Source organism: Scyliorhinus canicula, chromosome 2 (genome assembly GCF_902713615.1).
Source record: "Scyliorhinus canicula chromosome 2, sScyCan1.1, whole genome shotgun sequence".
NCBI lineage: Eukaryota > Metazoa > Chordata > Chondrichthyes > Carcharhiniformes > Scyliorhinidae > Scyliorhinus > Scyliorhinus canicula.
The window spans coordinates 245,889,262-245,904,143 of NC_052147.1; the positions used below are offsets into that span (position 1 = coordinate 245,889,262).

The window sequence follows — 14,882 nt, forward strand, 5'->3', positions numbered from 1 at the left end:
ACATACTTATGAGGCAGTCCAGATCTAGGCACACACAATGGAAACATTTGGGTTTGAATAAGATACTTGAGTGGATGTCCAGACAGAGCGGCACCAGAAGTATCCACTATAGAAACCGCCCCCACCATCAAGAAAGACCCTCACATTGGAGGAATTCAAAAGATATCGATTGGAAGCGATCCAATCGATACCTGAAGGTAAAGCCCGCCCAGGAAAAGGCAGGGACATTGGGGACCCCTATAAAAGTAGACCCCCACACATGGTCCTGTCTGTTGTTTCGTGCTCCGGCTTTGACCAAGAACTCCATCCTGTATCCTGACTCCAGCCGTTGAGCACCAGCCGCCGAACCGTAAGTGCCAATACGACGCTCGCTACGCGAACCAAGCTCTCTAGACCCCCAGTGACCAGCACGCTTTCTGAAGGTTGCAGACCAAGACCGGGACGAAGGCCTCGCTCCCTGACCTTGCCTGTTCCTGTTTAGTTAAGTATTCTGATTGCTTAGTTTAGTCATAGCTTAGTCCTTTAGTGTGTGCATGCGTATTTATTATAATTGGATAAATATTGATCGTTTGGAACTTACTAATCGGTGTATCGTTTTATTACTTTGAACCTGACCTTGGAATATTTGTGAGGTGTCTATACGGCATCTGGCGACCCCTGAGCTGAAAAATACATATACAGAGCCTAGTAGTGTTAAGCACACGGCCTTTAACAGAGGCAAGTTAATACACTCCAATAAACGCGTTTTACACCCATAGCAAAACGTGCAACACGTGGCACTGGTAGCAATCTTGAGATTACTACCTTTGAGATCCTACTTTTTAACTTATCTCCTAACTCCCTAAATTCTGATTGTAGGACCTCATCCCGTTTTTTACCTATATCGTTGGTGCCTATATGCACCACGACAACTGGCTGTTCACCCTCCCCCTTCAGTATGTCCTGCAGCCGATCTGAGACATCCCTGCCCCGTGCACCCGGGAGGCAACATACCATTCGGGTGTCTCATTTCCGACCACAGAAACGCCTGTCTACTCCCCTTATGATTGAATCCCCTATGACTATAGCCCTGCAGTCTTTTTCCCGCCCTTCTGTGCAACAGAGCCAGCCACGGTGGCACTACTGCCTTCCCCTGGTGAGCCATCTCCCCCAACAGTATCCAAAACGGTATACCTGTTTTGGAGGGAGATGACCGCAGGGGACACCTGCACTGCCTTCCTGCTCTTTCTCTGCCTTTTGGTCACCCATTCCCTGTCTCCCTCACCAATCCTAATCTGCAGTGTGACCAACTCACTAAACGTACTATCCACTACCTCCTCAGCATCGCGGATGTTCCAAAGTGAGTCCATCCGCAGCTCCAGAGCCGTCATGCAGTCTAACAGGAACTGCAGCTGAACACACGTCCCACACATGAAGGAGTCAGGGGCATCGGCTGCGTCCCTGAACTCCCACATTGACCAAGAGGAGCATAACACGGGTCTGGGATCTCCTGCCATTTTTACACTTTACCTTAACTGACTACAAATATAGTATCAAATAATGAATAAGTGAAAGAAATAAAGATTTTACTTACCAATCACAATACTTACTAACACACAAAGAGTTGAATTACTCCCAGCTACTGCCAATTGGAGCACTTTCCTTACCAGCCAATCAGGTCAATGCTTTGCTGTGATGTCACTCTTCCCAAAAGACCCCTGGCCACTGCTCCTGTCAAAAATCTGAAGGCCGCTTCTCCGACAGCTGTGTCCCCGCCGCTCTCCTCACTCTCACTGTGTCCCCGCGGCTCTCCTCGCTCTCACTGTGTCCCCGCCGCTCTCCTCGCCGTCCCTGTGTCCCAGCCGCTCTCCTCGCTCTCACTGTGTCCCCGCCGCTCTCCTCGCTCTCACTGTGTCCCCGCCGCTCTCCTCATTCTCACTGTGTCCCTGCCGCTCTCCTCGCTCTCACTGTGTCCCCGCCGCTCCCCTCGCTCTCACTGTGTCCCCGCCGCTCTCCTCGCTCTCACTGTGTCCCTGCCGCTCTCCTCGCTCTCACTGTGTCCCCGCCGCTCCCCTCGCTCTCACTGTGTCCCCGCCGCTCTCCTCGCTCTCACTGTGTCCCTGCCGCTCTCCTCGCACTCACTGTGTCCCCGCCGCTCTCCTCGCTCTCACTGTGTCCCTGCCGCTCTCCTCGCTCTCACTGTGTCTCAGCCGCTCTCATCGCTCTCACTGTGTCCCTGCCGCTCTCCTCGTTCTCACTGTCTTAGTTTTAGTTTTACTTATTTGATATGCAGTTGAACGTAGCATTGACAGAAAAGTTTCTCGCAACTCTGCTGTAGTAGTTGGTTTCGAAGGCTAGAGAGGGAACACCTCCCTCAGCTTTGCAAGAAGAAAAGATATACCATAGAGCAATAATGAAGAAAACATATGCATAGATCTAAAGAGCAGCTAGTTAGGGAAACTAGAGAAATGAAGAGAAGTTCTCAAGAAGTCTGAGTTTAAATATGCTTGAATAGAGCACTGCTCAGTAAAGACAGAGCTGAGAAGAAGGCTGAAATGCCAAAAAGATATCTGAAGTGATTTTCAGGTTTGATGAGGTTTCACTGCAGATTGTAGAATGTGAGTTGAAATAATCATGGAAATCGATGGCTGTAAAAACAGTTAAAACAAAGGGAACCTAAGATGGTGCAAAATCGTGGACAGAATTTGCTGTTAAAAGTGGAGCAGAAGGTTTGGTTAAAAATATCAGTTGGATTTCGGAAGGCAAACTGCTAATCAAAATCACTACGATGAGACAAATGTGTTTTGGGAGTGGAGTTTGGAAACTCACATGTGACAATCATGCAGGGGGAATTCTGAGGAGAAATCACGGACACTAACTTGTGTTGAGAGTGGAGTGTGCATTTGATTACAGTCATATTGACTGCTTAAAAGGAACTTGGTATGTTAATGAGACCACTGTATCTTAATAAAAGCAAATTACTGCAGATGCTGGAATCTGAAACCAAAAGAGAAAATGCTGGAAAATGTCAGCAGGTCTGGCAGCATCTGTAAGGAGAGAAAAGAGCTAACGTTTCAAGTCCAAATGACCCTTTGTCAAAGCTAAAAGGGATAGAAAGTGGGAGATATTGATACTGTTGGGTGAGGGAATGAAAGGTGAATCATAGCCACAGAAACCAAGGGAAAAGGGTGATGGCAGTCCCCAGAGAGAATAAAAGTGTGAAAGCTCAAAGACCAGAGGAAATAAAACCAGAGGGTAAGCAATGTCTTCCATTGTTTGTTATCTTCATTCACTTCCTTACCCCTCGGCATGCCTTTGTGAGCCTTTTCACTACCACTGCAAGTTTCTTCATCAGCTCTCCTTCCACATTGCCCACCATGTGTTCTTCAGGCCACCAATCCCACCTCCCCCACCTCCCTTCAACTCGTATATCAGCCCCTGGTCAAACCTTGGACTTTTATTGCAGTGGCTGCATGAGTCCCACAGCACAGTGCTGTCCAGATAGATAGTGGTCTGTGGCGCCAGGAATGGGTTGTGGGGGAGAGGGGGTGAGGGGTGAAGGAGAACCGTGTACTCCCTGATGCACAATCAATTGTACAAAGAGTAAGGTTGGATACAACTGTGGCTTTATTGTAGTAAGATGTGTGGCGTCCCACAGCAGCTGGCAAAATGGCCGTTGAATAGAGGTCACGCATATTTATACTCCTCCTACTGGGCGGAGCCAGGAGGCTGGGGTGGCTGGCAAACCTGTAGTTCAGGTCCTACCTTACATCACCTAATACGGGTGTAACAGTGGTTTACCACATTCAACCCCTGTTACAATGAGTCTGGCAGGGGTGGTGGAGAACTATATACAATAGTGAATTTATGTACAATGTTTTATTAGGGAAAAGAAAAAAAATGTCCTTTGAAAGTCCGGTGCCAGTTAGAGATTCAACCGGTCTGGTGCCTTGGCGTTCCGCTGGGAGCGACGTAGCGGTGGCGGCGATGTCGATACTGGCGATGTCGATGCTGGCCTGATGTTGGATGACTCCGGGAGTGTGCCGAAATCCTCTTCATCCTCTGGCGTGGCAGGGGAAGGTGGGATGGTCCTGGTGGGGTTAATGTTGGGGGTGCCAGGGGAGGGGAGGGTGGCGCCGGGCCGGAGAAGTGTGTATGGGTGGAACCTGCTCGTGCCAGGTCCCTGAGGGAGACAGTATCTTGGCGGCCATTGGGGTACACCACATAGGCATACTGGGGGTTGGCATGGAGCAAGTGCACCCTATCCACCAACGGGTCCGCCTTGTGGAGTCGGACTTGCCTACGGAGCAGGACCGGTCCTGGAGCTGCGAGCCAAGTGGGGAGCAACACCCCGGATGTGGACTTCCTGGGAAAGGCAAAAAGACGTTCATGGGGTGTGTTATTCATAGCGGTGCACAGTAATGACAGGATGGAGTGTAGTGCATCAGGGAGGACCTCCTGCCAGCGAGAGGCTGGGAGGTTCCTGGACTGTAGAGCCAATTGGACATCCCTTAATACCGTCCCGTTCTCCCTCTCTACCTGCCCGTTTCCCCAGGTATTATAGTTGGTCGTCCTGCTGGAGGCGATACCCATGCTGAGCAGGAACTGACTCAGCTCATCACTCATGAATGAGGATTCCCTGTCACTGTGGATGTAGGCGGGGAAACCGAACAGAGCGAAGATTGTGTTTAGGGCTTTGATGACGGTGGCAGACATCATATCGGGGCATGGGATGGCGAAGGGGAATCTGGAGTACTCATCGACCACACTGAGAATATACGTGTTTCGGTTGGTGGAGGGGAGGGGCCCTTTGAAATCCACGCTGAGGCGTTCAAAGGGGCGGGACGCTTTCACCAGGCGCGCACGGTCCGGCCGGTAGAAATGCGGCTTGCACTCCGCACAGGCCTGGCAGTCCCTGGAGACTGTCTGTACTTCCTCGACGGAGTAGGACAGATTGCGAGCCTTGACAAGATGGTACAATCGTGTGACCCTCGGATGACAAACGCTGTCATATAGAGCCCGGAGTTGGTCTACTTGTGCGCTGGCACATGTACCTCGGGATAGGGCATCTGGGGGCTCGTTGAGCTTGCCGGGGCGATACAAAATCTCGTAATTATAGGTGGAGAGCTCGATTCTCCACCGCAAGATTTTATCTTTTTTAATCTTGCCCCGCTGCATGTTGTTAAACATGAAGTCTACCGACCGTTGGTCAGTGAGGAGAGTGAATCTCCTGTCGGCCAGGTAATTTCTCCAATGCCGCACAGCTTCAACGATAGCTTGGGCCTCTTTTTCGACGGACGAGTGCCGAATTTCTGAGGCATGAAGGGTGCGGGTAAAGAATGCCACAGGTCTGCCTGCCTGATTGAGGGTGGCGGCAAGTGCGACGTCTGATGTGTCGCTTTCTACTTGGATGGGAAGTGTCATGTCTACTGCGTGCATCCCGGCCTTGGCTATATCAGCTCTGATACAGTCGCAGGCCTGTTTTACCTCGGTCGTAAGGGGAAAGTGAATGGACTGAGTGAGTGGGCGGGCCTTGTCCGCATAGTTTGAGACCCACTGGGCGTAGTAGGAGAAGAACCCCAGGCAGCGTTTGAGGGCCTTGGGGCAGTGGGGGAGGGGAAGCTCCATTAAGGGGCGCATGCGGTCGTGATCGGGCCCCAGAACTCCGTTCTGGACCACAGAGCCGAGGATGGCTAAGCGGGTTGTGCTGAACACGCACTTCTCCTTATTGTAGGTGAGGTTGAGGAGAGTGGTGGTGTGGAGGAATTTGGCAAGGTTGGCGTCGTGCTCCTGCTGATCGTGGCCGCAGATGGTGACGTTGTCTAGGTATGGGAAGGTGGCCTGAAAACCGTACCGCTCGACCATGCAGTCCATCTCCCTTTGGAAGACCGAGACCCCGTTAGTGACGCCGAAGGGAACCCTGAGGAAGTGATAGAGACGACCGTCTGCCTCGAAAGCAGAGTATGGACGATCCGATTTACCAATGGGGAGCTGGTGGTAGGCGGATTTGAGATCTATCGTTGAGAAGACCCGGTACTGCGCAATCTGATTGCCAATATCAGATATACGTTGGAGGGGGTATGCGTCGAGCTGCGTGTACCGATTGATGGTCTGGCTGTAGTCCACGACCATTCTGTGTTTCTCCCCAGTTTTAACGACTACCACTTGGGCTCTCTAGGGGCTGTTACTGGCCTCGATGATGCCTTCCCGAAGTAACCGCTGGACCTCGGACCTATTGAAGGTCTTGTCCTGAGCTGTACTGTCCGGCAACGGGTTTGCAATCGGAGTTAGATTGGCAAAGAGGGAGGGTGGGTCGACCTTTCGGGTCGCGAGGCCGCACACAGTGAGGGGTGGTAGGGGGCCGCCGAATTTGAGGGTAAGGCTCTGGTGATTGCACTGGAAGTCCAGGCCTAGTAGTAGTGCAGCGCAGAGATTAGGAAGGACGTAGAGGCGGAAGCCGCTGAATTCTACACCCTGGACCGTGAGAGTGACCATGCAGAACCCCCGGATCACGATGGAATGTGATCCGGAGGCCAGAGAGATTCTTTGATTGGCGGGATGGACCGCGAGGGAGCAGCGCCTTACCGTATCCGGTTGGATGAAGCTTTCGGTGCTCCTGGAGTCCAGCAGGCAAGAGGTCACGTGACCGTTGATTCTCACACTGGTCGAAGCGGTGGCCAGGTTGTGCGGACTAGACTGGTCGATCACCACTGAGGCGAGCTGCGGTTGGACGTCGCTGGCCAGAGACGATGGAGAGCATGGGGGGCCCAGGTCATGGAATGCTGTCGGCGTCCATGCCCCATGGGGATGACAAGATGGAGGCGCCTGAAGATCCTGCGGAGGACAAAATGGCGGCGCCCATGGGCCGCACATTGCGGGGGCTGGACAAGATGGCGGCGCCCACGTGCCGCACGTGGACTGAGGGGGGATTATGGCGGCGCCCAATGGCCACTCGCGGCCCCGGGAGGTGGAGATGGCGGCGCCCACTGGCTGTGCGTGGTCCGGGGAGGTGAAGATGGCGGCACCCACTGGCCGCGTGTGGTCCGGGACGAAGATGGCGGCGCACATTGTGTATAGGTCAGAGGGGAGGGGGCAATAGCAGCGACTGCGCGGGCCTGGCCGACACCACGACGAAGTGCCCCTTTTTGCCGTAAACCTTGCAAATGGCAGTGCGGGCCGGGCAGCGTTGGCGGGGGGCTTCTGCTGGCCACAGAAGTAACATCAGGAACCCCCTGATGTTAAGAGAAAAGAATTAAAATATAAATGTGTCAAATTAGGGGTGCGCGAGTTGGCGTGTGGCACAGGCATACTGGCTGGGTAGAGCCCCGGCTGGGGCAGACATCTGTGAGGTCCACGAAGGATAGGAGGGGTGGGCCGCGTGGCTGGAGTGGTAGGCTTGAGCATTACGTGAGGTGACCATCATGGAGAGTGCTAGCTTTTTAGTCTCAGCTAGGTCGCGCGTGGTCCCTTCCAGCAGTCCTTGGTGTATGAGGTCCGACCCAATCCCCATTACAAACGCATCGCGCATAAGGAGGTTGGAATGTTCAGTGGCCGTAACGGCCTGACAGTCACAGTCCCAGACGAGTGGGATTAGGGCCCAACAGAAGTCTTCTATGGACTCACCAGGGAGTCGAGAGCGAGTGGCGAGTACGTGCCTGGCGAAGAGTGTGTTCGTTTTCTGTGCATAGTTTTCTTTGAGGAGCGCCATGGCGTCTGCGTAGGTCTGGGCGTCCTGGATCAGCGGAAACACGTTGGAGTTCAACCTTGAGTACACGATCTGTCGGAGGGGTGGTCGCTGAGTTGATATAGGCCTCGAAGCAAGCCAGCCAGTGATTAAAGTCCTTTTTGGCGTCGCTTGATTGCGGATCCAGCTGCAGGCGATCTGGTTTGATTTGGAGGTCCATATTTTAGAAAATCTTACTGAAATAAATTGATGCACGATCAATTGTACAAAGACTAAGTTTGGATACAACTGTGGCTTTATTGCAGTAAGATGTGTGGCCTCCCACAGCAGCTGGTGAAATGGCTGCTGAACAGAGGACACACATATTTATACTCCTCCTACTGGGCGGAGCCAGCAGGCAGGGCGAACCTGTAGTAAAGGTCCTACCTTACATCACCTAATACAGGGGTAACAGTGGTTTACCACACTCCCCAACCCCAGGCGCAGTACTGAACTGAGACTGTGCCACAGCATTGTCTATGGGGTAAGCAGCACAGTGCCGCCCATGTGTACCAACTCCACATGGACAGGAACCGGTCTGCCCAGGCAGAGTGGTGAATGGCACAGCAGAAGAGCAGCACTCTGGCAGAAAGGATTTCTTGCACTCACCTCAAAGTCTCTTGCAAATTGAGGACTGCCTTGTGCTTGCTCTCTTGCGCAATCAGATTTGACGCCAAAATGATTTAATAATAATAATCTTTACTGTCACAATTAGGCTTACATAAACACTGTAATTAAGTTACTGTGAAAATCCCTGAGTCGCCACATTTTGGCGCTTGTTCGGGTACACAGAGGGAGAATTCAAAATGTCCAAATTACCTAACAGCACGTCTTTCGGGACTAGTGGGAGGAAACCAGAGCACCTGATTTCACGCTGGCATGACTTAAGATCAGAAATCCTAACAGTACGCTGGTGGGCAGCTGTTTTATCGTGTATTCATGAGATGCAAATAATGTTTGCGTCACCTGCCAGTGGGATGACTGGCATGTCATTTACGTGTCATTGGCAGGATTGCAATATCATTTTACGCTAGAAGTTTTGCAACTTTTTGGCCCTTGCCACATTATTTGTACCCACCTGCCATCAAACCCTCAAGGCTGGTTGGCCGAATACTACCTCAATTGTGGCTGAAATCGAAGTAATCTTTTAACAAATCATAGAACCAGTAGTTTTGTTGTAACCAATGTGAAATGACTGTCACCCTTTTTGGCAAAAAATAAGTTAATCGTTTATGATTTATTATCGCCTGTAATTGTGTTCATGGTCATTCGGTTAATATTGTTGTTTTGAGGGCAGCACGGTGGCGCAGTGGTTAGCACTGCTGCCTCACGGCGCTGAGGTGCCAGGTTCGATCCCGGCTCTGGGTCACTGTCCGTGTGGAGTTTCGTATCTGAGAAATGATCAACTCCAAGAGTAATCCCTGGAGGCAAATTTGTATACTCAATGTCTGCCTGATCCAATACTTTGGTTTATTTAAAGTCCATTATATTATTACCTATGCAATATAACTAATGTGGCTATGGAACAGGTTAGTTGTTGCAAATTCAGTGGCAGGTAACTCACCTCCTATCTCACAAAAGACTGTTTCTATCTGCAAGGCCCAAGTCAGGAGTGAAATTGAATGCTTTCCACTTGCTTGGATGAATGTAACTCTAATGAAACTCAAGAAGCTCAACATCATCCAGAATAAACATCAATAACCTATCCACCACGTTAAGCATTCAGGCCCTTCACCATCGATACAGTAAGTTACGTAAGTAAAGTCACCAAAGTTCCAGATGACCAGACTAACCTCAGCCGGTAAAAGAATTGAACCTGCGTGCTGGCCTTGCTCTGCATCACAAACCAGACGACTAGCCAAGTGAGCTAAACCGGCCTTGGGGACCGGCAGTATGGGTTCAATTCCCGTATTGGCCGAGGTTATTCATGAAGGCCCCTCCTTCTGAACCTTGCCCCTCGCCTGAGGTGGGGTGATCCCCAGGTTAAATCACCACCAGTCAGCTCTCCCGCTCAAAAGGGAAAACAGCCTATGGTCATCAGGGATCACGGCGACTTTACCTTACCTTACCTTTACCATTGATGCACAATAATGGCAGTTTGTACCATCTACAAGGTAACTGCAGAAATTTGCTCAGTCTCCTTTGACAACACATTCCCAAACCTGTGATCTCTACCACTGAGAAAAACAAGGACAGCATGTGAGTGAGAAAATCATGACCTGTATGTTCGCTTCAAGCTACACATCATCCTGATTTGGAGCTGTATTGTTGCATTATAATCACAGTAGATGTTATAACTGGAAGGAAGATCCCAGCTAAACTGATCGTAATTTTTAAGAATGAAATGTGGAGGAATAGAGTCACAGGACCACAAAATAGCTTTAACAACAACAAAAACATTATTAAACATGTAAAAATGGGATTATGGTACAATATTCCTTTACACTCTCCTTAATTTGAGAAGTACTCACAGATTTTTAAATTAACTCAGATTACAGAGCATATCTTCAGCTACAAAGATCTTAGTAACACAATATCCCTTCAAACACACCAGATGGCAGTGGTCAAATACACTCTCCACTCTGAACCCCAAGTGAATGTCTGTGGATTTCTCTCTTCAGAATCTCCCCAGATGATTGTCACATGAGAAGTTCCAAACTTCACTCCCCAAAAAATGTGCTTTAAAATCTCCTTTCACAATAATGCTTTCAATTAACGGGTTGCATTCTAAAATCTAGTCCGGATTTTTCAAATGGCTCTTTTTAACATAGCTTCACTCCACTTTTGACAAAGAAGCCAATATCCAGGTTTTATTACTTCCCCTGTAGGATTTCTAAAAGCAGTTCACAATTAATTTCATTCTTGATGGTCATACACTGTTAAGGTAGCATCAACCTTTTGATTGACCTCTGTAGTCTGATTTCCAACTTTAAATATGGTCACTGTAAGTGTCTCTTTTATTCAGAACACTTTGTTTACTTTTCTCTTGAATTCCCCCGAACAATACCGTGGGGCGGGATTCTCTGGGAATCGGCGGGGTGGGCAGAAACAGGCAGTGGAGTGGCGGGAACCACTCTGGCGTCGGGCCGCCCCAAAGGTGTGGAATCCTCCGCACCGTCAGGGGTTAGGATGGCGCCGGAGTGGTTTGCGCCCCGCCGGCCAGCGTGGAAGGCCTTTGGCGGTGCGCCAGCCGTGGCCGAAGGGACTCCGCCGGCTGGCGCAGGTCCGCGCATGCACGGGAGCGTCAGCGTCTGCTGACATCATCCCCGTGCATGCGCAGGGGGCGTTCACCTTTGCGGCGGCCATTACGGAGGCTACACGGCCGGCGGGTAGGAATAATGTGCCCCCACGGCACAGGCCCGCCCGCGGATCGGTGGGCCCCGACCGCGGGCCAGGACACCGTGGGGGCATCTCCCGGGGCCAGATCCCCCCGCGACCCCCCAAAAACCGCGGAGCCCGCCCGCGCCGCCAGGTCCCGCCAGTAAGGGACCAACTCCAATCTACGCTGGCAGAACTGGCATAGAACGGGCGGAATTTGGCCCATCGCGGGCCAGAGAATCGTGGGGGGGGGGTGCTGCCAGCGGCTGCCGATCGGCGCGGCACAATTCCCGCACCCGCCAAATCTATGAGATTCCGAGGGGAACACTCCTGTGCATAATTAATGAGGTTTCAAGCACAGAATCTGGCGCCGCCGCCGGATCCCATCATTCTGGTCGTGGGAAAGGCACCGCTGGAGCTGCCCACCATCCCACTTAGTCTCCGAAACAGAGAATTCCTCTCCATGATCATAACAAGAATCAGATAAAAGATGAGTTAATAGCTCAAACAAAACTGTTAATTTCACATGAAAATACATAGTGCATAAAAACATCGAATTTAAATCAATACCTTTATATTTGGTGATTTGGTGTGGATTTGGCTCCACCACTTCATTGTGAATAGGAAGGCCAGGATGTTTGGATTGAATTTTGCTGAGAATTTTCATGTCCACTTCACCTGAATGGAAAAACACAACATTTCTGTCCATGAATTCATTGCAGCACATTTTCAATAGAAGTAGATCAGCTGCATTGAATCTGATAGGATTTACTTGTTTTAAATTTCAAAAGTTCAAAGGGATTCTCCGTGATTTGGCGCGGTGGCCCAAACACGGCATCAAAAACGGCGCGAATCACTCCGGCGTCGGGCACCCCGAAACGGCGCGAATTCTCTAGCCGGGAATGAGATAGTAGCGGCGTGACGACATTCGCGACGGCGTCACTGCACAAAAGACGCCACCCCCCACCCTCCCGGAGACCCGGAAAAATGGCCACACGCCACGCTGCGCCAAGTGAGACCCCTCACAGTCTGCCCCCCTTTCCCCCTTTCCCCATCCTCTCTTCCCCCATATTTCCCCTTCCTCCATATCCCCCCTTCCCCCATATCCCCCATATTCCTTATATCACCCTTTCCCTCATATCCCCCTTCCCCCATATCCCCCCTTCCCCCATATCCCCCTTCTCCCAAATCCCCCCTTCCCCATATACCCTCTTCCCCCATATCCCCCTTCCCCCATATGCCCCTTCTCCCATATCCCCCCTCCCCATATCCCCCTTCTACCACATCCCCTTCCCCAATATCCCCCTTACCCCATATCCCCCTGCCCCCATAATGCCCCATATCCTCCCATATCCATATCCATGGGAATATGGGTCAAGGGGGGATATGGGGGGAGGGGATATGGGGGATACGGGGGAAGGGGGGATATGGGGGAAGGGGATATGGGAGAAGGGGGATGTGGCACAGGACACTGACGCCCAGGACACTGACGCCCAGGACACTGACGCCCAGGACACTGACGCCCAGGACACTGACGCACAGGACACATGACGCCCAGGACACATGACGCCCAGGACACATGACGCCCAGGACACCGACGCCCAGGACACTGACGCACACGACACCCACACACAGAGGACAGATGGACAGGAATCACCACTCCAGGGGCTCCGGACTTCGGATCGGATGAGGAGCACGCCATTACGCCATTGCTATCTCCTACACCCTCCACCATCGCAGACACTCACCTCGGTTGGGCACTTTAGTGATGAGGCATCTGGGACACTAACTGGTGCGCACAACACAGCCGTCCCGATACAGCAGGTAGAGGCAGGAGCAGCCGAGGGGTCGGGCGGTTGGAGGGCAGCCCGGCGCAGGCAGCCATCTGCCACCTAGATGTGTCCCGGGTTCCTGGAGTTACCACACCCACCCATAGACCCGTTGCAGTCATGGACTAAGGGACGATCGAAGAGGGTGACGGGCGGCTTGCGGCAGCTCCAGATGAAGGTGGAGGAGTCCACCCACGTCCAGGAGCAGGTAGTGGTGCCGGTCATGCGTGCCACCCAGGCCAAAACCGCATGGGTGACATCCACGGTGGAGGCAATAGGTGCGATGGTGTCAGACATGGGTCGCAGTATGCAAGATGTGGGGCTTGCCATGCGGACGGCGTCCATGGCCCAGGACATGGCTGCCCGTGAAGCCAGAGCCAGCAGCAGATCGCAGAGGCGCTCAATGCCGTGGTCCAGTCTCAGCAGGCCATGGCCCAGTCTCAGCAGGCCATGGCTGAGGGCATCGGCGCCATTGCCCAGGTGCTGGCCGGCATCGCCCAGACTTAGACAGGGATGGCCAATTCCCTGAGCTCGATGGCTGCAAACTTGCAGACTCTTGTTGATACCAGGGTGGACCTCCAGGACTGGCAGTTCCAGGTGTTGGGGGGTGGGGGGGGGGGGCATCGGGTTCTCGGTCCGTTGGCATCCCCGACCCATGTAGAGGCCCGGGGGCCATCGGGCAACCGGAGGGAGGAGGAGGTGCTGGGGCCCGTTCCGGGTCCCCCTGCAGGGGAGGTCCTGGAACACCGCAACACCTCAGACTCTCCCCCTTCCGTCGCAGGTGCATCTGGTGGGCAACGGGCAGGACAGGCTGGCAGCTCGCCATCCCAGTTGCCCGAGCCGCAGCCTGGGCCATCTAAGCCGAGCTGCCCAGGAAACGGCCGCCAAAGGGATCCTGAATCACAGGGCAGGAATCACAGGAGTCCACCTCCAGTTCTGCTGTACCGTCTGGGGAACCACCTATTCGGAGTCATAGGCCAAAAAATTAGACACTGAGTAAGTTAGCACGGGTGCAGGGCACAGATTAGTTCTGGGGCTAGGGCATGTGTATATACTGTTTGTTATTAAAATCACTTTCACACCTACAGAAGCTGCCTTTGTGCTCTGTCTGAAGCGTGCAGGGGTTTGGTGTGATGTGAGCACCAGTGTGTATGTGAGGGGTGATAGAACGTCGGCCTCAGGTGAGTGTGCCTCCCCTCCCCCCGGGTCGCCCTCACCATCCCCCCGGGCAGACGACGGGACCATGCGCTGCAGTGTCATGGCCGCATGCAGGGATGGTCCTGGTGGAGGGTGGCACTGTGGCCATGGGTCAGACATTGTCCAATGACATAGAGCCAGGAGCTCATCACAGAGCGGGTTGCCATCATCCTCCATGGCCTCCAATAGACACGCTTCCACCGGCGACCGTGTGAGCCCGGCCCGTTGTGCCGTAGGTGGATGTGCAATGGAGGGGTGGTGTGCATGCGGGTGGGATGAGGGTGGTTGGTGTTGGGTTGGTGGTGTGAGGGTGGTAGACTGGTGCCGTAGTGTGCAGTCTGTGCCCATACTGGGCGATTCCTACACCCCCCCCAAACCCGTGAACCGGGTGCCTATCAGCCTGTCAGGTGCCCGCTGGCCCAGCCAGTAACGGTGGGCAGCCACCCGCCCATGTCCAGCCCATCTGTCCTGACCATTGCCCCCATCCTCCTCATCTGGGGACGTCTGTGCCTCGTCTCGCTGTTCCTCCCCTTCCCCCTCCTCTGCCTGCAGCACATCGCCCTTCTGCTGGGCTATGTTGTGCAGGACGCAGCAGACCACAACGATGCGGCCGACCCTATCTGACGGGTACTGGAGGGCCCTCCAGAGCGTTCCAGGCACCTGAAGCGCATCTTCAGCAGCCCAAAGCAGCTCTCTATCACACCCCTGGTTGCTGCATGGTCATTGTTGTAGCGGTTTTCCGCGTCAGTCTGTGGCCTCCATATAGATGTCATCAGCCACGACCGCAACGGTAACCCCTGTCGCCCAGCAACCAGCCCCTCAGCCGGGGTGGAAAG

At 52.9% G+C, this 14,882-nt stretch overlaps 2 protein-coding genes across 2 annotated transcripts in view; both read right to left on the reverse strand.

The window, feature by feature from the left end:
- LOC119962084 (histamine N-methyltransferase-like) overlaps window positions 1-14,882 on the reverse strand; it is a 233,759-nt gene that overhangs the window by 89,598 nt on the left and 129,279 nt on the right. The gene's annotated exons all lie outside the window — the stretch shown is intronic.
- The window catches only part of LOC119962085 (histamine N-methyltransferase-like), a 98,885-nt gene that overhangs the window by 28,452 nt on the left and 55,551 nt on the right, over window positions 1-14,882 (reverse strand). Inside the window, exon 4 of the mRNA XM_038789940.1 lies at window positions 11,591-11,698. Coding sequence (XP_038645868.1) covers window positions 11,591-11,698 — 108 coding nt within the window. The remainder of the gene's footprint in view (window positions 1-11,590; window positions 11,699-14,882) is intronic.